Genomic DNA, 25,000 nt, shown 5'->3' on the forward strand with positions numbered 1-25,000 from the left:
ATGTAGGTCTATGATGGGTTGATCGACATGAGGGTGGGAGGGATCTGCCATGTAGGTCTATGTTGGGTTGATCGGTATGAGGGTAGGAGAGATCTGTCATGTAGGTCTATGTTGGGTTGATCGATATGAGGGTGGGAGAGATCTGTCATGTAGGTCTATGTTGGGTTGATCGACATGAGGGTGGGAGAGATCTGTCATGTAGGTCTATGTTGGGTTGATCGGTATGAGGGTAGGAGAGATCTGTCATGTAGGTCTATGTTGGGTTGATCGATATGAGGGCGGGAGAGATCTGTCATGTAGGTCTATGTTGGGTTGATCGGCATGAGGGTGGGAGAGATCTGTCATGTAGGTCTATGTTGGGTTGATCGATATGAGGGTGGGAGAGATCTGTCATGTAGGTCTATGTTGGGTTGATCGATATGAGGGTGGGAGAGATCTGTCATGTAGGTCTATGTTGGGTTGATCGACATGAGGGTGGGAGAGATCTGTCATGTAGGTCTATGTTGGGTTGATAGACATGAGGGTAGGAGAGATCTGTCATGTAGGTCTATGTTGGGTTGATCGATATGAGGGCGGGAGAGATCTGTCATGTAGGTCTATGTTGGGTTGATCGGTATGAGGGTAGGAGAGATCTGTCATGTAGGTCTATGTTGGGTTGATCGATATGAGGGTGGGAGAGATCTGTCATGTAGGTCTATGTTGGGTTAATCGACATGAGGGCGGGAGAGATCTTTGTGGGTTATGTTGGGTTGATGAATGAGGGGGGGGAGAGATCTTCATGTAGGTTTTTTGGGTTGTCGTATGGGGTGGGGGATTGTATGTAGGTTATTTTGGGGTTTGATAAATTGAGGGTGGGAGAGATCTGTCATGTAGGTCTATGTTGGGTTAATCGACATGAGGGTGGGGGTTTTTTTATGTGTTTGTGGGTTGAGATTGGGGTTTTGGGGGTTTTTGGGGTGTGATTTTTTTATAGTTATTAATTATTATTTTATTTTTGGATTTTATAAATTATTATTTTTATGTAGGTTATTTTTTTTTTTGCAATTCTTAAATGCATAAAAAATTATTTTCAGTAACAAATTTTTCATAAAAGTAATTAACCAAAAAAAGACAAAAAAACTATTGAACCACACTAACAATCTTCATTCATATAAAAACAGATTCCACCAACATCTGCACGAAGCTTTACGAAGAACTCGAGACTCTTCCAGGCGGGAAAGTGATCTTGCATTTCGTTAAACCGTTGCTCATCGGCAAGATCTATTACACACCCGATAACGCCATCACACGCAAGATCATCACCCAGGTAGGTTATAGGTTATACATTACGCGAGTGGGATTAATTAGAGAGAGGGAAGTATTTATGACCGTTGGAATTTTTGAACGTCAGGTTGGATGTTGAGTGATGGAATTATCCGGGTTTGAAGTGTTTGTTCTAATATATCTTAAGTGTTTTTGAGAAGGTTTCATACGAGTTTGCAATAATAATCCTGTGGCGTTACGATCTTTTCAATGATTTATTTAAAGTAACGAAAAGGGATGCTCTTTTTTAGGCCAACGAGACCTTCGCAAATGTAGCGCGACAGCAGACGGCGCTCAGGAAGCTTCGAGAAGGCACGAAGAACCTGACCAGTCTCAATTTCAAGGCTGAAGACCTCCAGGTAGGCCTATTGTACCCTTTTTCCATGCCCCCTTTTCGTATATCTGATTATATAATGTTGTTTTATTCATATTTTCCTTTTATCATGCTTGGATCTTTATTAATTCCTTCCCATATTTCCTTTTATGTCGCTCCGATTTCTTTTGTTTTCTTCGTTTTCTGCTTCATCATAGTTTTCTTTGCTTCTATTCTACTTAAGTATTGCGTAGTGCTTTTTTTTCTCTCGACATTCCGCGGCGTATTTTTAATTTTAATTTTTCCTTTTCTTTCTTTCTTTTCGCCCCCATTTTCTTTATACTCGAATGCGTTCCATCCTCGCATGTCCCGAAACCAAAATAAAGGAGGGAAGACTGTATACGGGAAAAAAAACATTCCTTAGAAACAAGAATAACGGCATAATCTCTCCGCAGAAACTGGAGGACACCCTCTCGATACCTTGGGTGAAGGGGATGATGCAACAATTCCTCCCGGAGGCTTTGGTTCTTCCTGCAGAAGGTGACCTCGACCAAAAGTCAATGCGGCTCCAGGAGGCTATCAACTTGGTCACGGTCAGTTGCGATTCTTTGGTTTTTTTTTTTTTTTTTTTTTTTTTTTTTTTTGGGGGGGAGGGGCTTGTTCGTGTCTCTGTTTGTTTTTTTCTGTCCATCTCTCTTTTTGTATTTATATGTAGACGTGCACGCAGAGAGAGGGAGGGAGAGGGAGAGGGTGAGGGTGAGGGTAAAAGGGAGAGAGAGAGAGAGAGAGAGAGAGAGAGAGAGAGAGAGAGAGAGAGAGAGAGAGAGGCCACCGATCTAACCACTAACCACAAACAATAATCTTTTAACAGGAGTTCCCTGATATCCTGGACGTCGGGGAGAAGCTCATGTCCTGCATGAATCTGCAGAGGTTCCATGCCGTGCCCAACGAACACGAAATGCTTAAGGAAGCCAACTTGGTAGTGGACTCCTTCGGGTTCCTTGCGGGTGAGATAATCAATCGAAATTTCTCAAAAGTATTTTACGAGTGTTACGTTTACTAAGTCGAGGTTCTGCCATGAAAAGGGAAGTCCTGTATTTATCTATTTCATCTATTTTTTTCTAAATCGTTCTACTTGTCAAGGTGTTGTGTTCGAGGGCGTAGGGAAGACGGGGGACACGGAAGAGGCGATTCCAACGAAGCTCAAGTATTCCATAAGGGTTGACTACGAGAAAACGCCATCAACATTCAACCTGGGACCGAGGTCAGTAGACTGAGCCACATAAAAAAAACTCATAGATACTCGACGAAATCAAAACACACGAGGCAATACACGTAATCCTCCTCTCATAAGTACATCACATACAACAAATTGTATTAACTCATCTCGGAAACAGACAGCACATCAAAACAAACGAACCAATTCAAAACTCAATCCTTACACTAACTACCATCCATAACTCTCTCTCTCTCTCGCTACCAGATTCTGGCGACCGGGACCTTACTCCAACATGGCGGTGCACATGCGGTACCACCAGGGCTTCCTCCTACTGCAGGAGATGATGGACAACGCCATTCTCAAACTCCAGTACAGGACCAACAGCCCTTCCGGAGACGCGGAGATGATATCAAGAGCGAAGAGGCAAGCGGCGACGAGTTTGAGTGACGAGGAGATAAACGCCTTGCTGAACCTACCCGTATACACCAAGCAACAGCCTTACCCGTGTTATGAAAAGGATGAGTTAGTATTCTTGTTGTTGTTTGTTTTTCGTTGGTCATTTATTATTTATTGGATTGATTGTTAGTTAATTTAGTTTGTATTATTCCTGTTGCTAGTTTATTTTCCGTAGCTAGTGTTCTTTGTCCAAATGCTGAAAGTATGTAATTGACACTTACACAGAAATAAACAGATGGATGAATAAATTTATATATATATATATCTATATATATATATATATATATATATATATATATATATATATATGTATATATATATATATATATATATATGTATATATATATATATATATATATGTATATATATGTATATATATATATATAGATAGATAGATAGATAGATAGATAGACGGATACATGAATGGATAGATAGATAAATAAATAGTAGGTAGGTAGACAGATAGATAGATAGATAGATAGTAGGTTGACAGAATGATAGATAGACAGTTAAATATATAAATAGATTTGTAGAGATATATAAATAGATAGATAGTTAAGTAGATAGACAGATATACGGATAAATATCAATATGAATACATAAAAAGCTTGATAGCTAAATAGATGAATAGAAAACTAGATAGATAAATCGATATATAGATAGTTGAATAAATAGATATCATTATAGATAGACACAAAGCTAGACAGACAAATAAATAGATAAACAGATTAATAAATACATAGATAAATAGATAGGTAGATACAACGATATATAGATATTGATAGAGATACATGTACACGTTCGCTTTGCTCTCCCCTTTCAGATTCCTCGTGATGATGAACGAATCCCCTGTCATGAGTTTGGTCTTTTCCTTCGTGGTCTTCACCGTCTACGTCGTGTTCCTTATTCGACACCTCATACAGGAACGGCAGTCCAGGAACAAACAGGTGAGATGAGAGAAGGACGCGCGCATGTTGTGTTTTGTGTGTGTGTCCTTTAGGGATTTATGTGTTGTTTTTTTGTTTTGTTTTTTGTGTGTATGTGGGTTTTATTTTGTTATTCTCTCTGGGAGATGGTGGTCTATGGAGGTCATTCCTTTCTTGGTCAGCTATTGCGGTTTTGTGTCTTCTGTTTGCCGTTTGTTCCTTGAGTTTCGTTATTCCATTGGGGTATCTTGTCCTTGGATTTGTCTTTGGTCTTGTCCTTGGTCTCCTGGTGTTGCCTATTCTGCAATCCGTTGATTTATTTGTTAACTTGTCTTGTCTTCGACGGACTTGTCCTGTCCATCATCACTTCTTTTTAATGTTCTTTAGTATGTCTTTTACTTTGGTCTGTTCTTTACTCCGTGTTGCCCTGTTTGTGGTCCATTAGGTGACAGAACTCCCCCCCCCCAAAAAAAAAAAAAAAATACTATACATATATACCTATCACATCAATTAATCGAAGCTTTCCAAATAAATCATAGATAAAAAAAAAAGTTACAACCACCCATTCCTCAACAGATACAAGAGGTGATGGGCCTGCGGTCGTGGGTGGACCTGCTGGCCTGGCTGTTCTTCTCCCTCCTCCTGATGGTGACGCTACTGGTGATCCTCGCACTGCTCATCAAGTTCGGCAACCTCCAACCCAAGGCCGAGTATGGCGTCCTGCTCGCGTTCCTGCTCAGCTACGGCGTTAGCGTCGTGTCCTTCTGGTGAGTTGGGGCGTTGGGAAGGAGGGAGGGTCTTGGTGTGTGTGGGTGTGTTGTGTGTGTGTGTTTGTGTGTGTGGGTGTGGGTGTGTGTGTGCGTGTGTGTGTGTGTGTGTGTGTGTGTGTGTGTGTGTGCGTGTGCGTGTGTGTGTGTGTGTATGTATGTATGTATGCGTATGCAAGGCTATAAAGATAGGAGATGGATAGATATAGCCACAAATATAGTCCTATAGTCAACACACACGACACAGAAGCTAAAGACGCGTCCCTAAGACACGCCCCTCTCTCCCACAGTTACCTGGTGTCGTGCATCGTCCCCGGGTCTGTCTTGGGCGTCTTCGTGGGCGTGATGGCTCTGCTGGTGTTCAACGTCCCCTTCATCAGCATCTCCGTCGTGCAAGCTCACACGCCCCTGTACACCATTCTCATCTCGGTGGGTGACTGGTGCTGGTTTGGGTGTGTGTGGAGGTGGGTGGTGGGTGGAGGGATGGAGGTAGAAGTGGATAGTGGGTGGAGGTGGGGGTGGAAGTGGGTTGGTGGTGGGGGTGAAAGTGGGTAGATGGTGGTGGTTGGGTGAGGGAGGTCGGGCTCGAGTGGAAGTGGGGGAAGGTGGAGGTGGGAATGGAAGCGGGAATGAATATGGGGATGGAGAAAGTGGAGGTAAGAGCGAAACACCATCCATTACATCTCAAATCACCAAATTCACGACCAAAACGTACATCACCATCCCCTTACTACTCACCATACTCACCAATACTCGCCAATACTCACCAATACTCACCAATACTCACCAATACTCACCCTGATTCCCTCTCTTCCAGTGTTTGTTACCTCCGTCGGCTTTTGGCTTCGGGTTCCGAATCATATGCCAGTACGAGTTACTTCAGGTCGGAGCGAGTTTCGGCAATATGTGGACTCCGCCTCTAAGGGGTGAGTTAGCGCGGGAAGGAGTGACAACTTCAGTGGATATGATGTGAATGATTTCTGACGTAGCTGGATTGATAAGTTCTGACGTCATAGATTGATGAGGTGATCTTAGATGTTATGAATTGATAAGATGTGTTCTGACGTCATAGATTGATGAGATGATATATGACGTCATGAATTGATAAGATGTGTTCTGACGTCATAGATTGATGAGATGATATATGAAGTCAGGAATTGATAAGACGTGTTCTGACGTCATAGATTGGTAAAATGAGTCCTGACATAATAGATAGATAAGGTGACTCCTGGCGTCATGGATTAATTAAATGAGCTGTGATGCCATATGGGTTTATGAGATGAATTGATGAGATAAGTCCTGAGGTCATAGATTTATGAGCTGAAATCTGACTACGCGGATTAGTGAAAAAATGTGACGTCATATAGATTAATGAGATGAACTCTGACGTCATGAACTGATCAGATAAATTCTAACATCATGCATTAATAAAGGAGTCATGACGTCATAGATTTATGAGATGACCATTGACGAAATTAATAACATGAATTCCGATATAATAGATTAATTACATAAACACTATCGCCACGCATTTAGAAGATGAACTTTGACCTCAGATGAACCTTCGACGTCACATATCAGGTCAAATAATTCTACCCTTTTACCCAAACAATATATTTTTCTTTACATCTTTATATCTATTTTATATCAGATCTTAATATTTCCCAGACACGGACATGACTCTGGGATTAGCTATAGTGATGCTGCTGAGTGACACACTTATCTTCTTTCTGCTTGCTGTCATCATCTCATGCTTGAAGAATGGTGAGTATAGTGAGCGTCATTCTGTGGTGTGAGGTATAGTGAGAAATGTAGAATAGAGTCCATTGAGTATTTGCTTATTCTGTGATGATTAAGTGTTGTTGAGAAATAGTGTTGGGGGAATTCTGTGATATTAAATGTGGGAGGTATTGCAGTGAAATAGTTGTGTTATTTGTTTGTTTGTGTGTTTGTTGTGTTCATTGTATGATGGTTTTGGGGGGAAAGGGCTTTCCGTGTGCATTTTTACTTCTTCTTTTTTTCTCTTTTTTTTGTGTGTGTGTGAGAGTGTGAGTGAGTGAGTGAGTGAGTGTACGCATGAGAGTATGCGAATATTATTTTGCTTTCAAAAATAGATAAAAAAAGAAGTATATGACAAACATGAAGACACTTGGCAGGGAAATTAGAACATACAAGCGATTATTGCAAACTAACAGGTGAGTGAAAAATACTCGGAGGACTTTTAATGATCCTCGGAGCATGTTTTAATGATTATATTCATTATTGAACTATGACCTTTAGTTACCATTTCAGTGTTATTATTATTATCATCATGATTATTATAATGGTCATTATTTTCGTATTTATTTGTGTTTCTGTTTTTATTATAATTAACATATTGTTATTATTATCATTATTATGATGATAATCATAATAATTATTATTATCATTATTATCATCTTTATTATCATCATTGTCTTCATTATTATCATCATTATCATCAACATCTGATCATCATTACCTTTATCATAATCATAATCATCATCTTATCATAATTGTCATCACCATCACTGCCATCACTTAATAACATTACTGTTACCATCACCATTAGTATCATCACGAACGTGTATATAAATCAACATTGACAACCCTTGATTGATCCTCGAGTGCCTGCTCCTTCCAGGCACCCTCCGGTCCCTGGCGACGGGGGGGCGTCCGCAGCTCCTTCACCAGCCTTCCTTCTCGGACAAGGCGACTCTCAAGCGCTCCAACGATTTTACCTTCAATATTTTCCATGGTAGATCATGGGGGGCAGGCATTGTGTTTTGTTTTTGTTTCTGTTTCTGTTTTTTTTTTCCGCATGTTTGGGGTTGCTTTGCAAGATTCGTGCAAGAGTCTGTTATGATTTGGGGTTGTTTATTGCAGATGGGATATGGCTGCTGGTGTATGAACTTCTGTTGGACTAATATAACTAAAGACGTAACTGCTTTCTACTGCCTGTGTTTCTATAAAAGCTTGTTCTTCTAACCCAACTAACTATCTCTGCTTTCCTGCTAGTCGCCTGCTGTAGCTGCTCTCAAAGCAAAGTTGCACCAGCTGATACTGAACCGGGATTCAAGAAAAGTAAGATATGGTGTTTACGCGTTACATAGTACAGTGGCGTGTCCTATCCTGTAACTTATATAACATGTTATTAGTAAGTTCTAATACTTAACAAATAAGTGTAGGCCTAAAGTTGCATAAAGTGATTTCTCTTCCATTCTTATTTAAACATTTGTTTTCCCATCAAGCATCTTGCCGTGAATCAAACACTAACAAGCGAAAGCAAAGTAGAGTTTCCGTGTCACCTTCCCTGTCCCGCTTGCAGAGGACACAGTCCATCCTTTGGACGTCGACCCCGGCCTCAAGCAGAGCTTCAAGAAGGGCCTGAGCATCGTGGGCCTTCGAAGGATCTACGAGAACCGCGGGGCCTCCAAGGTGGCGGTGGACAACCTCAACCTCGAGCTCTACGAGGGTCAGATCATGGCACTCCTCGGCCACAACGGCGCGGGCAAAACGACCATCATGTGAGTTTCTTGCGTGATGGAAATGCTATTTTTTTCTACTTTCGAATATGTTTTTTTTCTTCTAATTCGGCTATAAAAGGGTATTAGATTTTTTTAAAGAAATTTTCTAATGTGATAACTTAGGTCCCAGCCGCAAGCGAAGAATAAAACCAATTTCTTTCCTCGACAGCTCCATGATCACTCGGGAGCTGCGCCAAACCGCGGGCAACATTTCCGTGTACGGCCACGACATCCGCACCTCCTGGGACAAGGCGAGGAAGCTGATGGGCATGTGTCCCCAGAAGGCCGTCCTCTTCCCACTGATGACGGTGCGGGAGACACTCGTCTATTACACCCAACTGAAGGGCACCGCAGCTGATCAGACCGACGCGGAGGTCAACTCGTGAGTAATTAGGAATTTATGAACACAATAGGTTATATTCATGAAAAAGACAATGTATTTACTCATTACCGCGTTGCTGTTTTTTTCTGATTCACTAGAGGCGATGTGCAAACGAGTATTTGTCAGAGTAGTAAACGTGTGTGAAATGAGGAAATATCAAACCGTGACCTAGTAAGACTATTGCTCTTCCTCGGTATTAGCAACAGACCACTTTAGTCTCACTCGAAACGTCACGATTTAGAGTCCCCCTTATTGTGTTTCACTCCTTTTTCTTACGTAATTTTAACTCAAATATGTGATCTATGACGAAAAAAAATTATATAATCGTTCTTGGTGTCGAAACATCAGCACCTGACACCATAAGCACTCCTTAGACCTTATACTAAATGACATGACCTCTCAGGAAGTTCTTTTATGAAATAAGACTGAACAGCTTAACAACGCAGGTGGTTATTTATTTTCGTCGGAAATGACATGTAATTCCGACGAAGAGTACCATTGCAACGCGTCAAATGCAGCCCTCACGCTTTTAAGATATTCAGCCTCATCCATACCTCTCTTCTGCATGACCCTTCACCCTTCCTTCACCTCTTGCAGGACGTTGATCAACATGGGCCTGTACGACCACCGCGACCACCTCGGACGCCAGCTGTCGGAGGGTCTTCGTCGACGCCTGTGCATGTCCATTGCCTTCGTCGGAGGATCCAAGCTGGTTATCCTGGATGAGCCGACGTCGGGCGTTGACCCAGCTGCGAGGGCGGCGATGTGGGAGGTCAGGAAAGGGAGACTGACTGTGATTTGTTTCGTTCGGAGAAAGATTGATTTTTGTCAGTTTTATTTTTCTTCGTTATTTTGCTTACAGGAGACGTTATTCAGGAAACACGAATTTTGTTGTTTTGTTCTGGGAAAGATGGATTAACCTGTTGTTTGTTTGCTTGTTTTCCCTCATAATTTTGCTCACAGGAGACATAAGGGATATATTTTTCGTTCTGAAAAAAAATGAATTTGCCAGTTGTGTTTTTTTCCTCATAATTTTGCTTACATGAGACGTAATTCAGAAAAATAAAACATGTTCTTCAATTGGTTCTGAGAAGGCGTAATTCTGCCCCACCCCTAAAGGATGCTAGGTAGAAAAAGAACGTACTTAAGAATAGATATTTATCTTAGCTATATATCTATACGTAGGCTCATCCTAGCAAACATAGACATTCATTTGAGCAGGTTTAGTCTTCACGTAAAGTCTTACCTTATTAGATGAATTATTACTACTCGAAAGAACATAGATTACCTGTCAGAATGATAAATATAAACTCACGATTACGCATTTTCGCAGGTGATCAGCAACCATCGCAGCGGTAGGACCATTTTGCTCACCACGCACCACTTGGACGAAGCTGAGACCCTGGCTGACCGTGTGGCCATCTTGCATCAGGTCGCTTTCTAACGGTTTAATTGGGATATCAAAGAATTTACTGCCAGGATATCTGTTGATGGTCATAGGTATATTTCCGTTTGTAAAGGGAAAGTATGGTTCGAAAGATACTTTACTGATAAGCAAACGTTATTTATAGGTCTCTGAAATAAACTGTGTATTGCTAAAGAAAACGTAATTTTCACTTTTCAGGGCAAACTATTGTGTGTCGGATCGCCCCTCGCCCTCAAGTCCGAATATGGTTCTGGTTATAGTATCACGCTTAGTAACAGACGTATCTATGATGAGAGCGAGGAAGGGCAATACAAGGGCAAGCTTGGCAAGGATGGGTCTTTCCTTCCCTTGGATGTCACCTTCCAGTGTGAGTTAAGAAGATTAAGTTCTTGGCGCGAGTTTAACCTTCCAACGCGCTCTGTCCATTGTGGATCATAAACAAATCACACCTTTTGTTGTGAAGTTGAGACCTCCTTAGTGTTCAATCACGTTTAATCTAAGTTTTAATCGTTAAATCCACTAATAAAAGACCCTTTCTACCCTCTCTAAGTTGCCAAGACTGATGCAGTGCTCGAGCTGGCCAAGAAGTATGCTCCGAATACCCGCCTTCTGGAAGTCATCAATGCGGAGGTTACGTACTCAGTCCCCATGAGTGACGGCCAGGGCAACGAGAACAGGTAAATAAAGAACAGTTGATGACCTTACCACAGTCATCGGTGTCCCCCTTTGCCCCTTCGATACCGTCGGCGCGGAACAAATGAAGCCTAAAGTTGGTTTCTTGAGTCTGATTAAATAAAGTATGAAATATGGTTTTAAAATGCCGATTTCAGAAAATGTTAGGAATTTCTGGAATTTCTTAAAATTAGATGGCTATGCTAATGGGGTTCTGTAGTGTCCCGCTTTTCTTTCTCGGCGTAAGGATCCTAAACTCATGGAGTCCTTCCTGTTACGACATTTCTTTAACACACACTAGATAGAAAGATACACAAACCTCGTCACCTTCCTAATAAACATGCGGAACCGGATTCTGATTCCAGACTGCCAGAATTGTTCGGCGAACTGGAGAGCAAGTTGGAGGAACTGGGGTTCGCGTCCATGGAGGTTCGACCCACGAATCTCGAGGACGTCATCATTGCCCTCAACGCTATCAACGCCATCGAGTCCGAGAGTCTGGCGCATTCAAGGGCGTCCCTCGAGGACGAGCCTCAGAGTAAGTGCGAAACACAAATGCCGCTGAAACAAACACACACACACACACACACACACACACACACACACACACACACACACACACACACACACACACACACACACACACACACACACACACACACACTCGCACACGCACAGACACCTGTCATCTCAGAAATAAACAATACCATTGCGATGTATCGGAAAACATAGTTCCAAAGAATAGCCTAAATAAATAGCAATAGTGGGTCTGTTAGTCCTCTTGCAGATCGTGGACAGCTCATATACAGAACGATGGTTATATCAGTAATCATGCTGGATGTAAGGCCTAGTAGTTATAACCATCATGATACGATGTTTATATTGATAAGCATGCTGGATGAAAGACCTGTTGATTATAGACACCATGGTATAGTTAAGAACGAGATCGTTAACTGACGTGAGCGGTATTGCAGAGGAGGAGAACCTGCGTGACCTGTTCAACTTCCGGCCTCTGGCTCCTCGTACGGGTGTCATGCTCTCCTTCCAGCGGCTAATGGCTCTCCTGTTCAAGCGCCTCCTCCACCACGGCCGAGACTGGGTCTTCTACGTCCAGGTAGGGTTTTGAATGGGGAAACGTCCTACTTGCAGAAAAAAAACACTATTCACTAAAGAAAAAGGCTGTGTTAAGCACTGTAATAGGACGCAAACCATGTCAAGTTCCGTGTAATTTGCGTATGGATAAAGATAAGTAATGGATTTATATAGATAAGTAAGGCTATATTACCAACTGTAATAGGACGGAAACCATGTCAAATCATGTACTAACAGTCAATACCTTGCGTAAACAGATAAGTAAGATGGATATAGATAAACAAGACTATATTACGAACTGCAATGGGACAAAGACCACGTCCCATTCTCTACTTACAATTTAGACGACAATCAGTGATGCATTCTTACCTCTAATTACGTGTTTTTCAGATGTTCGTGTTGCCGTTAGTGTTCATCTGCCTCGCCATGTTGGGGTCCTGGTGCCGCCCTGCCTTCGAGACCACTTTGCCCTTGGAATTGAATCCACATATGTATTCTCCGCCATCCACCTCCTTCATCAGGTTCGTTGTCTTTGCTGTCGGTGTGGTCTTGGTACATGACCTATGACGTCTTCTCTCACATGACCTATGACCCCCCCCCCCTCATATAACCCCCGATATCCTCTCCCTCATGGTCTATGATGTCCTTTTTCATATGACCTGTGATGTCTCTCTCACATGACCTATGATATCCTCCCATATGACCCACAATATCCCATCGCTTCTATGACAATCGTGCATTTAATATGTTCAAAATATGAATACTAAAATACCATATAATTTTCTAGGGAACTTGACCCAGTCCTTGGACCTCTGGGAGAAGAGTTCCTGCAACTGACACTGGGCACCAGCGGCAGCACAGGCCAGTGGTCCACCTGCCCTGCAAACGTGGCGGACACCAACCCTGGTTTACCGCAGTGTAATATCTCAAGCGATGTAAGTATATTGTGTGGGATGTGCTAGCTTTGATGTAGAACGTCTGGAAATCAAGGCTGAGTTTTAGAATGTATTGTATGTGGAGTGCACTGTATATTCTATGCGCATATGCTTATATGTTTGTGTGTGTATTATGTATGTATATATTTATAATATATATATATATATATATATATATATATATATATATATATATATATATATGCCTGCGTGCTTGTGTTTATATATTATATATGCTGCGTGCTTGTTTATATATATATATATATATCACAAAAAACACAGTAACGTGCACATAACAGAATTAATAACACTGGAAGGTCTTTCTGTGTTATTAATATATATATATATATATATATATATGTGTGTAATATATATATATAATCATATATATATATATATGTATATATATATATGCCTGCGTGCTTGTGTTTATATATATATATATATATATATATATATATATATATATATATATATATATATATATATATATATATATATATATATGCCTGCGTGCTTGTGTTTATATATATATATATATATATATATATATATATATATATATATATATATATATATATGTATATATATATATATATATATATGTGTGTGTGTGTGTGTGTGTGTGTGTGTGTGTGTGTGTGTGTGTGTGTGTGTGTGTGTGTGTGTGTGTGTGTGTATGTGTACTATATATATACTCGTATATATGTGGTATAGATTCATCCATCTATTCCTCATAAATGTTCTAATTCCTTCCGCAGACCACGAAGTCTCTATGTAAATGCAGTGGCGACCTTTGTTCGGTGGACGTCACTAACCAACCCAGCCTCAATGACTGGATCTTGGGAACACGTTGGAAACATGTCCAAAACAGGTAAAGGGCCGTGCATGATCTTTCGATTTATAATAAGATAAATCATTGATTAAACTCACTTATTTTATATGGATTTATTGCAAGGTAACAATGATGGTAATAATGATACTTGTTGTCCGCCTGAAATTACTATCCAGACTGATGGAAATTAGATTATTTAAATTTACGCAATATGAAAACAATATTCAGGTTCCGATAAGCTGATTGACCTTAATTGGAGGTCTGACTCCAAAGGTTTATGATCGATTTCAAAAGCAAATTCCGCATTGATATGATAGCTCGCTGTTGACTGACATTGCTAAAAAAAATATGACTAAATAAATGAATAAATATCCGACTTACCAACTTCAATCATATTCATCATATTCTCTATTTTAGTTCGCCCTAAAAATAAAAAAAGCTACAAAGGACTATGAATACACACTCCCTCACCTCTCTTTGCCCCTCCCCTTCGCCCCCTCCTTCAGGTACGGAGGTCTGAGCCTCGGTGTGCAGGACCCCCGCACCCCCGCCGGCAACCCAGGAGTCACCGTGTGGTACGACAACTCCGGTTACCACGCCCTTCCCGCCTACCTCAACGCCCTGACGAACGCCCGCTTCAGCAGACTTCTCGGGAGCCAGTACAAGATCACCACTGTTAATAATCCGATCAAGTTTTCCAAATATAGTCTAAACAGCATCTCGCTGTGAGTGGCGCTTTCGTTTGGTATTGTTGTCTTTGTTTGTTTGTGTGTGTGTGTGTGTTTATGTGTATGTGTATGTGTGTGTTAGTCTCGTGGTATTATCGTTTATAGATCTGCGGTTACTATTTTTTGGTATTTCGATATTGAAATGTAATTTATTTTCAGATTAATGGATACAAGTGTAAATCATGATCGATATTTCAATACATTCATGATGTCATGCGATTGTGTTTTTGTGTCAAAGAAATGTTTTCAATATCAGAGGATGCTTTTCAATGTTCTTTTATTTTTCCCCTCAGTACGCCAAAGAATTTTTTTATCTCTATCCCTCGCCCCCTTTTCACGGGGCCTCTCCCCTACAGACAGCAGCACGTGGCGGACCTCGGGATCGGCCTCCTTATCCTGGTGGCGCTGACGGTGGTCTGCTCGAGCACCGCCGGCTACGTGGTGGGCGAGCGAGCCAGGGACGAGCGCCGAGTCCTCTACGTCGCCGGAGTCTCGAGGAACACCTACTGGATCGCCAACATGATCTGGGATGTTTCGGTGGGTTGTTGGGAGAGGGGGTAGGGGGTGGGAGGAGGCGGGAGGGGGAGGGGGGGAAGGGTCGGGGTACAGGTTGTTTGGTGTTTTATTTGGAGATTCGTGGATTTAGATTTGTTTTTTCTTTTTTGCGTAGTTTATCTTTGATGGAGGGTTGGCTTCTGTGTTGTTGTTATTTTATATTGTAACAGCGTTATTGAATCTACTCATATTTACTCATCATTAAATCATTGGGAATTTTTTTAAGGATTCACGACTTATTATTATTATTTATTATAATTATTTTTTTTAATCTATTTATTTCTTTGCTAACGATATCATGGACGGATTATCTTCTTCAAATTAATACGCTTAATGAGAACAATAAACCCAGACTTTTAATTAAAACCCTAATACGCACAAATACCTCAACAAAGGGAACTCACCCTCATTCTCCTTCCACAGATCCTGCTGATCAACATCTTCCTCACTGTCGTTGTTCTTGTCATTTTCAACCAGCAACAGTTCGTGACCCACAGCAACCTGGGCGCATTTTTCCTGCTCGCTGTGCTGTATGGGTGGGTGTTATGGCTCGCTGTTTACTGATGGTGATAGTGATGGTGATGGTGATGGTGGTGATGGTGATGATGATGATGATGATGATGATAAAATGAGAGTTATAATGATGAGGATGATTGTGATAATGATGTTAGTTTCATAATGATAGTAGTAATGATAGTGTTGATGATTATTATGTTAATGATAACTATGATGATGATGATGATTATGATAATGATAACTATGATAATGATGATGATTATAGAATAAATACTAATAATAATAATAAAATGATAGATGATAATGATAAAATAAGGAATAATGAAGTAAACATAATAAATAATAGTAATAGAATGATAAGTAATAATAATAAAATATTGAATAATAATAAGATAATAGATAATAATGACGGTAATAAAATAATAGATAATAATAATAATAGTAAAATAATAGATAATAATAATAATAGTAAAATAATAAATAATAATAATAAAATAATAATTATAGAATAATAAATAACAAACAGCCCTTATAAGACAAAACAAAACAAACCAACACCTAAAAGACATGCTTCCAAAATCCCCTTCTCTTCTCGCAGCCTCAGCATCCTGCCGATATATTACCTGACGGAGGGGCTCTTCCGGTCCGAAACAGGTGCCGTGTTCACTTTCTTCTGCGGCACCTTCAGCGTCGGCCTCATTTCTACCCTTCTCCTGATCGTGTGCGAGGTCTACACTTGGGTCAAGGTAGGTCAATTGCTGTGTCTGTCTGTCTTTGCGTCGCTTGTGTTTAATGATTGATTTTAAGTGATCGATCGAGGATGTTTGTCGAGAAGGGGATTTATAAAAGTTCGTTGGGTTGTTTGATGTTTCTTTATAATGTTTGGATAAGTTTTTTTTTTCTGTTTTTCTTATTTTCTTTTTTTCTAGAATATTGATCTGTGGAATGAAATATAATCAGAATATTGATCTAGGAAGTTTTGTTGGAATGGAATGAAAGACAGCCACAGTAATTAAGATTATTAAGATTCGTTTCGAATTAGGTTAGGTTAGGCTGTAAAATCAAAATGGATTTTTTTTCATTGTGACTGTGTGTTTCGTTTCATCTTTGAACACACGTTAACTAGGTTTGTATTTCTTGTCCTGTTTGAAGATTTTAATTTTGGAATTGGAAATTTGTTTTATTATTAAACTTTCCTTTTCTCAATTATTTGAAATGTTAGTATTTAATTCTCAGTTACTTATTGTGTTTTTTTTTCATCACTATTTATTTATATATGTATATTTTAACCTTTCAGTAATCTATTTTATTTCATTCACTCCAAACAATTCATATGAATAAGGGAACTGTTTTCGTTTATCTGTCCAATGAATCTGTTTCTTCCAATATCACGTAACTCATCCCGCCCCCCATTCCCTCCAGGAACACAACTATGACATAGGATCCAGTATTCTCGTGAGTAACTTTGATCTCAGCGCCCGCCCCTCTGCCTGTGCCCATGAGTAACCAAAGTGCCCATGAGTAACCAATGTGTCAATGAGTAACTAAACTACCCATGAGTAAGCAATGTGCTCATGAGTGGCCTATGTGCCTACGAGTAACCAATGTGCTCATGAGTAACCAATGTGTCCATGAGTAACTAAACTACCCATGAGTAAGCAATGTGCTCATGAGTAACCTATGTGCCCATGAATAACCAAATAACCAAAGTGCCCATGAGTAACCAATGTGTCCATGAGTAACTAAACTACCCATGAGTAACCAATGTGCTCATGAGTAACCTATGTGCCCATGAGTAACCTATGTGCCCATGAGTAACCAAAGTGCCCATGAGTAACCAATACTTCTCTCCAGTCTCAGCTTGTATTATAGACAATGTTATTTTTCTCTCCTAGATTCCACTAGCAGAGCTTGTGTCTTTTCCTTTCGAGTTTGATCGAAATAACTTGATTTTAGTCTTAGGCCTACTAACCATGCTCGTGAATTTGGGAATGTGTGTGTGTGTGTGTGTGTGTGTGTGTGTGTGTGTGTGTGTGTGTGTGTGTGTGTGTGTGTGTGTGTGTGTGTGTGTGTGTGTGTGTGTGTGTGTATATGTGTGTGAGTGTGTGTGTGTGTGTGTGTGTGTGTGTGTGTGTGTGTGTGTGTGTGTGTGTGTGTGTATGTGTGTATGTTAATGACCGCCTTGCTTGCACTCATGCTATATATCTTTAAATGATTACATGTTTTATTTTACATTTCGTTATTGATTCTATCGCTCGAGAATGGACCGGTAAGACACAGCCATGAAACAATATGATAATTTTCACTCGTGATTAAAAAAAAAATGATAATCACAAAATTAATTATTTGAATATGTATAATAGTAATGTCAATAGCAATAACGATGGTGATGATGGTAATAATAATAGTTTGATGACAATGATGATGATAATAATAATGATAATAATAATAATAATAATAATAATAATAATAGAATGATGATTATAATAATAGTAATAGAATGATAATTATAATAATAATGATAGTAATAATAATAACGATGATGATAATGGTAATAATGATATTTGCAGCAATGATAATGATGATGATCATAATGATTATGATAGTAATAATAATAAGGATAATAATAGATATAATAGAAATGATAATGATAATGGTAATGACAAGGATGATCATAAAGACAAGTCAGATTAAATTTACTGCCACAGGTATAAAACGTAAGAATATACAATCGAAAAATCTTTTAAAATAGGTTTGGATTTTTTTCTTTACGAATAATATTCACTGTCAGACAAATGCAAACGACATAAAAATACTTTGAGAATAGTTTTGCTATAGAAAATTACAATGCAAAGTACGTATGGTCATGAATATATGTTATTGGATCCATGAATATCAAAAGGCGTAAAAATTATTTTTAAAAAAATCGAAATTGCAAATTAACAAGACAAGAGAAGCTATGAATGAATCTACAAATGGAGGTTATATATGTGTGTCTGTCTGAACGCATGAATGTATAACATACCGCGTAGATGCCTGTTTTCATTATGCATGTTCAGTTGCTTGTTGCTTCAGGATAGTGCATTCCTTCTGTGCAACGTATCTTTCATTATAATGATCTGCTGTAGAAGCTATCTGAGTAACCTGTAATTAATATCTTTTTAATACAGTTAATACCCTTCTTAGTATACCTGAGATCGTCTACTCAATATATACCCTCTTTGGATATTGATTAGAATTATTTTTTATAATTCGCACGTGGTGTTCTTTGGTGTGTATGTATATGGCGTCCTCATTATAGTAATGTTGTTATATGGGGTTGGTGGTATTTTATCATGTAGCCCCTTAGCTGTACACTTACAGTCAGAATAACATTAGAATATGTTCGATATTGACTGTACTATATTAGTTTCATAGACAATTTGCTACCATATCGGAAACACTTTATTTGATAAAACGGTTGAGTTCTATAATAAGTGCCGTCCTTGTTGCATTGTTATGATCGCGACATTCTTTATCTCATTTAAATCCTGATAATAACATGGACGATTGAGTATTACATAATCATCAACTCTGAAGAAGAATTGCTTGCCCATTACTATTCTCCGTTCTCAGAGATACCAATATTAATCATTATATATATATATATATATATATATATATATATATATATATATATATATATATATATTTCCGTCTTACTCTATCAAAAAAATAATCATCACCATATCTTCACCATCATCGGTGTCACTTCACCATCAACCTTCATTCCAAGACCCTTTCGCTTCGTTGTATCGCTCGTTGTCTCACTCAGCTGACATTCGTTCAACAGGTTCTGAACGAGATGGAGAGTGTGATCAAGTACCTGTTCCTGATTTTCCCGCCATTTACATTTGCTAGCGGGATCAAGAGCCTGTCCGTGTCCTATACCAAGGTACGTGTGTCCTTTGGTGTCCTTTTTTTTTGTACGTGAGTTCCGTGTGGTGAAAGTAATGATACAGGAGGAACGAATTTAATTAAAATCGTGATGCTTCGTAGCTCTTTTGGAAGTTCGTTTTCTTTTTTTTTCTTTTTTTTCTTATTCTTTACCCGATTAAAAACTTTTTTTGAATGGAGCGTCACGTCTTTTATTTCGCTCTTATTGCCCAAATATTGCATATGGTCAATTTAGTAATAGGTACATAGACAAAACTGATACACACACACACACACACACACACACACACACACACACACACACACACATATATATATATATATATATATATATATATATATATATATATATATATATATATATATTTATATATATATCAGTATAGGCCATTTATACCTGTCTTGAAAATAGACCTTAACTTCCGTTGTTCTTTCGCCCCGGTCCAGACCTCCATCATGGCGCGCTTCGACATCGATATCTACACGTCTCCGTTCTCATGGGACCCGTCGATGCAGGGCGGGCTGGGCATCCACTACTTGGCCCTCGCTGTGTGGGCGGTGTTGGGCGTGATCTTGCTGCACGGGTGGAATACCTGCGTGGAGCCGCTGTCACGCCCCGCCCCTTCAGCTCCCAAGGTCACCGCGGGAGCTGAGGAGGACAAGGATGTTGCTGCCGAGAGGATCAAGTAAGACCTCGCGTCGCTCTCATAGACTTCCTTCCTGTTTTGTATCATGTCGTGCGATGGGGTTATCTCTTTTTCTTCTTCTTCTTCTTCTCCTTCTTCTTCTTCTTCTTCTTCTTCGAGGGAGCCTGGAAGAGCGAGAATTCCGGATGCTCGTCACACTCCTCGATTTCCATTTTGTTTTCTGTTGTTTCATTCGAGGGATAACCATTTTATTTTTATTAACTTATGAACTTATTACTGATGTATTAACATAACAACAAAAATAGGGATGGTGTTCAATCTTATAGCCACTTTTTTTCTTCATCGAGGGAGTAAGATCCCTTGTCACTGTGCTCAGAATTTGTCAGTGAATGTATTTTTACAAAAGTTTCAAACAACTAAACAGTAAAAAACTGGATATAAGACCCTAAATCATCTGGAATAAAGAGAGAAGATTAGTCGATAGAAAGTTCATCTCTATCTCTCATTCCCTCTCTCCCTATCTGTCTCTCTCTCTCCCTCCCTCTCTCTTCCTCCCCCTCTCCCCCTCTCTATCTCTCTCCCTCTCCCCTCCCTTTCCCCTCCCTCTCCCTTCCCTTCCCTCTCTCTCTCTCTCTCTCTCTCTCTCTCTCTCTCTCTCTCTCTCTCTCTCTCTCTCTCTCTCTCTCTCTCTCTCTCTCTCTCTCTCTCTTTTTCCTCTTCCCTCTCCCCCTCTCCTCCTCTTTGTCTTAATAACTACCACATTCCAAGCTTGAATTCTAACACGAATTTTACCTCTTAAACTCAAGGATTTTTTTCCTATGCACTCAAGGATCCAGTGTGGCGGGGCGTCCCTCTACGACACGGTCCTGAGGATGGTGGGTCTGGGACGCGACTACGCCTCGCCGCCCACCACAGCCGTCAGCAGCCTCTACCTGGCTCTCAAGAGGGGCGAGGTAGGTCAAGTTTTCTTTTATTCATTTTAGATATTTTGTTTGTATTTTTTTTTAATTTCATTTTTAAAATAAAAAAGAATCACTTTTTTTTGGTGGGTGGGGTTCTATGGTTTGCTTTGTTGTTTTGCCAACGGTGGTATCTATTTATGATTCGTTTTGGTCTTTTGTCGAGCGTGGGGTGATGGGTAAGCAAGCAGCGATATTGCTACGATATTGCTACGTAGGTTTGTTTCCACGAATGCATTTCCGCACTCACGCAGAGGTGTGGTTGCAACACTCACTCCGTCGCCGCCCTAACGCTCTCGCCCTCTCGCCTCTCCCTCCCTCCAGTGCTTCAGCCTCCTGGGTCTCAACGGCGCGGGCAAGACGACCACCTTCCGCTGCCTGACCGGTGACCTTCGACCCTCCCGCGGCCAGATCCTGATCAACGGCATCGCCCTGGACGAGGCCCTGGCGCTGCCCCGCCCCGTGATGAGCTACTGCCCCCAGAACGACCCCCTGGACCCCAACATCACGCCCCGCGAGGCGCTCTTCATCATGGCTCTCGTCAGGGGCTTCAGGGATGACGAGCTCGCTGAGGTAAGCGCTGCCGCCGCCGCCCCGAGTGCCGGTGCCAGGCGCGGCATGGCGGGATGGGTTGCTCTCTCGTCTGTGTTTTGGTTCATGATCCATGAGTGGAAGGAGCTCAAGGGAGGCATTCTGTACTCTGTTTTCCTTTCTTTCTTTCTTTCTTTTTCTTTCTTGTTTTTCTTTTTCTTTCCTTTTCTATTTTTTTCTTTCTTTTTCAGTTTATTTTTTCGCTTTTTCTTTCTTTTCAGTTTATTTTTTCGCTTTTATTTCTTTTTCAGTTTATTTTTTCGCTTTTTCTTTCTTTTTCAGTTTATTTTTTCGCTTTTTCTTTCTTTTTCAGTTTATTTTTTCTCTCTTATTCCCTTTATTCTTTCATTTCTTTCTTGATATTTTTCTTTTTTTCTTTATTTATGTTTCTTTTTTTCATTTTTATTTATTTTTCAATTTCCTTTTCTTTCTTTTTTTCTTTATTTATGTTTCTTTTTTTCATTTTTATTTATTTTTCAATTTCCTTTTCTCTCTTTTTTTCCCTTTCATTTATTTCTTTCTTTTTTGACACCCGTAAATTTCATCAGACCTCCACATTCCATCCATTCTAAAAAGAACATCCATGAAACCACGAGAAAACACCTTTTTTTCACCACATTTCACACCATCGAATTTTCCCTTCATCCCCTCGCCCTCAGAACGTGGACCGCGCCATCAAGCAACTCGGCCTGAGCAACCACGAGCACAGCTACATCCGCTATCTGTCCGGTGGCACCATGAGGAAGGTGTCTCTGGCCCAGGCACTCATCGGCAACCCTCCGCTGGTGCTGCTGGACGAACCCACCACGTGAGTCAGACGATCGTGTTATTACGAGATGTGGAATCCTATAAGTCTGTGGTTTTAGTTTTTGAGATATCTTCTATGGCTTTCTGATTGTGAAGGTGATGTGCACGAAACGGGTTTCATTTTCTTCACTGACACTTTATATTAATCAGTATATTCATTGATATATGTGAGGGGGCTTTAGATTTGATATGTATTTTTTTTATAAATATACTACAGAAATTTGTGTCTTGGGTGCGGTTAACGTATGGCTACTAGCTCAGAATTGAACACAAAGTACATATATATATATTTTTTTACAAATCCTTTTTTCATCAAAGGACGAAACATAGCAACAGACTACCCGTATTCATCGACCCTATAAATAATCTCGCCATACAGAGAGATAAAAAAAAACTATACCAGTCTCCCCCAAACTCGAAACAAAATTTCGAACCCCTCTAACTGTGACCTTGTGACCTTGACCTAATGCTCCTCTTCCTACACAGGGGAATGGACCCAGCTTCTCGGCGAATAGTGTGGCGCGCAGTCCAGAGTGTGACCCAAGATGGACGCACTGTCTTGCTCACGTCACACTCCATGGACGAGGTCAATTACCTCTCACACCGAATGGCTATTATGGTCAATGGTTATCTCGTGTGCATGGGGTCACCGCATTACCTCAAGTACAAGTAAGGGGATTCTCATCTTCGTGGTCCTTTTTGTTATATATATATATATATATATATATATATATATATATATATATATATATATATATATATATATATATATACATATATATATATATATATATGTATATATATATATTTATATATATATATATATATATATATATATATGTGTGTGTGTGTGTGTGCGTGTGTGTGTGCGTGCGTGCGTGCGTGTGTGTGTGTGTGTGTGTGTGTGTGTGTGTGTGTGTGTGTGTGTGTGTGTGTGTGTGTGTGTGTGTGTATGTTTTCTTTTTGTCTCTTTTTTTCATTTTTCTTTTCTCTCTCTCTCATTCTTTCTCTTTCTTTTTCGTTTATTTATTCTTTCTATCTTTCATTCTTTCTTTCTTTTCACATTTTTTTCTTTTAATTCAAAACCATCGAGGTATAACAAATTTTGTTACATCTTAATTTCAGAAGCAATAACTCATATCTAGATTTTGGTTTCTGGTTCAACAATCGATACAGAAATTTTAGTTTATGTTGCAATAACTGACACTGATATATAGTAACTTTTTTATATATATAGTTAATTTCAGTTTCATAGTTACACAAACAAATAGGCAATTATGTTAATTTACCTTGGTATTGAACTCAATTTTTATCTATCTATATTTTGTTTACTTATCTATTTAGTTTTTTTTATCTATTTGATCTATATATATTTATCTATCTCACTTATATGTTTTATCTATCCGTGTTTTGCGTATTTATCTATATTATTTTTATGTCATCTATCAAATTTTACATATTTATCTATCTCAGTTTCATTTATCAATCGATTTTTTAATTTATATATATATTTACGTATCTATTTACCAATCTATCTACTGATGTTTCCCCTTTCATCAGACTCGGCGACAAGTACACAATCCGCGTCAAGTCGAAAGATATAGAAGATTTGCCAGTCATCATTGACTACCTAAGAGGACAGTTCAATGAAGTCCTACTCAAGGTAAGACTAACCCTTTTCCCACCGACGCCTTCGCTACTTGACCTTGTCACTTGATTTCACTTTTTTTACTTGTCCCTTAACTTTGTCATATGCCTCTCTACCACCTGGATTGCTATTTGTTCTTGCTACTTGATCTAGCCATTCGATCTAACTTTTAGGTCTGATTACTTAACCTTGTTATTTGATCTTGTCACTTAATAATGTCATTTAGGCCTGCCACTTAACCCTGCCACTTGGTTTAGGAACTTGAACCTGTCATCTAACTCTACCCACTTCTTCCTACCCACTACACCTAGCCACTTGACTCTGCTAATTGACCCTACCAGTTATTCCCGACACTTAATCCTGCCACTTTACCTGCCACCTGGATAATCCTACCACTTGTCCCAACCATTAGATTCCGCCACTTAACTGTGCCACTTTGCTCTGCCACTGGGCCATCATCTGAGACCATTTAGTTCACGTCATTTTTATTTATTTTTATTCGTCGTGTATTTCCCTTTTGCAAAATCGCTCTCTGTTTTAATTCTACGAAATCACAACAAGGTAAGACAATGATCTCACGACATCAATCAATAACCAAGAGAAAATTAATTGAAAATCGACATCATCACAACCGAAACTCATAAAAAAAATAACGGACGTGATAGTAATAAGATACGAAATTAAGACCTTTTTTTATTATTGTCTCCACGCCTCAGGAACAGCACCACCTCTCCCTGGTGGCG

General features: G+C 39.7%; 1 protein-coding gene across 1 annotated transcript in view; it reads left to right on the top strand.

Annotated features, from left to right (window-relative positions):
- The window catches only part of LOC122254047 (uncharacterized), a 125,217-nt gene that overhangs the window by 98,567 nt on the left and 1,650 nt on the right, over positions 1-25,000 (top strand). Inside the window, exons 48-84 of the mRNA XM_086534057.1 lie at positions 1,161-1,306; positions 1,554-1,661; positions 2,071-2,208; positions 2,487-2,622; positions 2,759-2,879; positions 3,099-3,356; positions 4,114-4,237; positions 4,793-4,983; positions 5,274-5,412; positions 5,801-5,909; positions 6,652-6,747; positions 7,646-7,759; positions 8,020-8,085; positions 8,330-8,528; positions 8,698-8,910; positions 9,508-9,682; positions 10,244-10,342; positions 10,535-10,703; positions 10,887-11,013; positions 11,374-11,546; positions 11,983-12,122; positions 12,491-12,621; positions 12,888-13,035; positions 13,797-13,909; positions 14,377-14,595; positions 14,955-15,135; positions 15,577-15,689; positions 16,268-16,415; positions 17,092-17,124; positions 19,502-19,603; positions 20,053-20,291; positions 21,082-21,205; positions 21,536-21,784; positions 22,462-22,610; positions 23,096-23,278; positions 24,170-24,272; positions 24,974-25,000. The exon at positions 24,974-25,000 is cut by the window's right edge and continues 105 nt beyond it. Of these exons, the coding sequence (XP_086390183.1) occupies positions 1,161-1,306; positions 1,554-1,661; positions 2,071-2,208; positions 2,487-2,622; positions 2,759-2,879; positions 3,099-3,356; positions 4,114-4,237; positions 4,793-4,983; positions 5,274-5,412; positions 5,801-5,909; positions 6,652-6,747; positions 7,646-7,759; positions 8,020-8,085; positions 8,330-8,528; positions 8,698-8,910; positions 9,508-9,682; positions 10,244-10,342; positions 10,535-10,703; positions 10,887-11,013; positions 11,374-11,546; positions 11,983-12,122; positions 12,491-12,621; positions 12,888-13,035; positions 13,797-13,909; positions 14,377-14,595; positions 14,955-15,135; positions 15,577-15,689; positions 16,268-16,415; positions 17,092-17,124; positions 19,502-19,603; positions 20,053-20,291; positions 21,082-21,205; positions 21,536-21,784; positions 22,462-22,610; positions 23,096-23,278; positions 24,170-24,272; positions 24,974-25,000 (5,303 nt within the window). The remainder of the gene's footprint in view (positions 1-1,160; positions 1,307-1,553; positions 1,662-2,070; positions 2,209-2,486; positions 2,623-2,758; positions 2,880-3,098; positions 3,357-4,113; positions 4,238-4,792; positions 4,984-5,273; positions 5,413-5,800; positions 5,910-6,651; positions 6,748-7,645; positions 7,760-8,019; positions 8,086-8,329; positions 8,529-8,697; positions 8,911-9,507; positions 9,683-10,243; positions 10,343-10,534; positions 10,704-10,886; positions 11,014-11,373; positions 11,547-11,982; positions 12,123-12,490; positions 12,622-12,887; positions 13,036-13,796; positions 13,910-14,376; positions 14,596-14,954; positions 15,136-15,576; positions 15,690-16,267; positions 16,416-17,091; positions 17,125-19,501; positions 19,604-20,052; positions 20,292-21,081; positions 21,206-21,535; positions 21,785-22,461; positions 22,611-23,095; positions 23,279-24,169; positions 24,273-24,973) is intronic.

The sequence above is a fragment of the Penaeus japonicus genome, unplaced genomic scaffold, assembly GCF_977035675.1.
Source record: "Penaeus japonicus unplaced genomic scaffold, GWHDUDI00000001_assembly GWHDUDI00000040, whole genome shotgun sequence".
Lineage (NCBI taxonomy): Eukaryota > Metazoa > Arthropoda > Malacostraca > Decapoda > Penaeidae > Penaeus > Penaeus japonicus.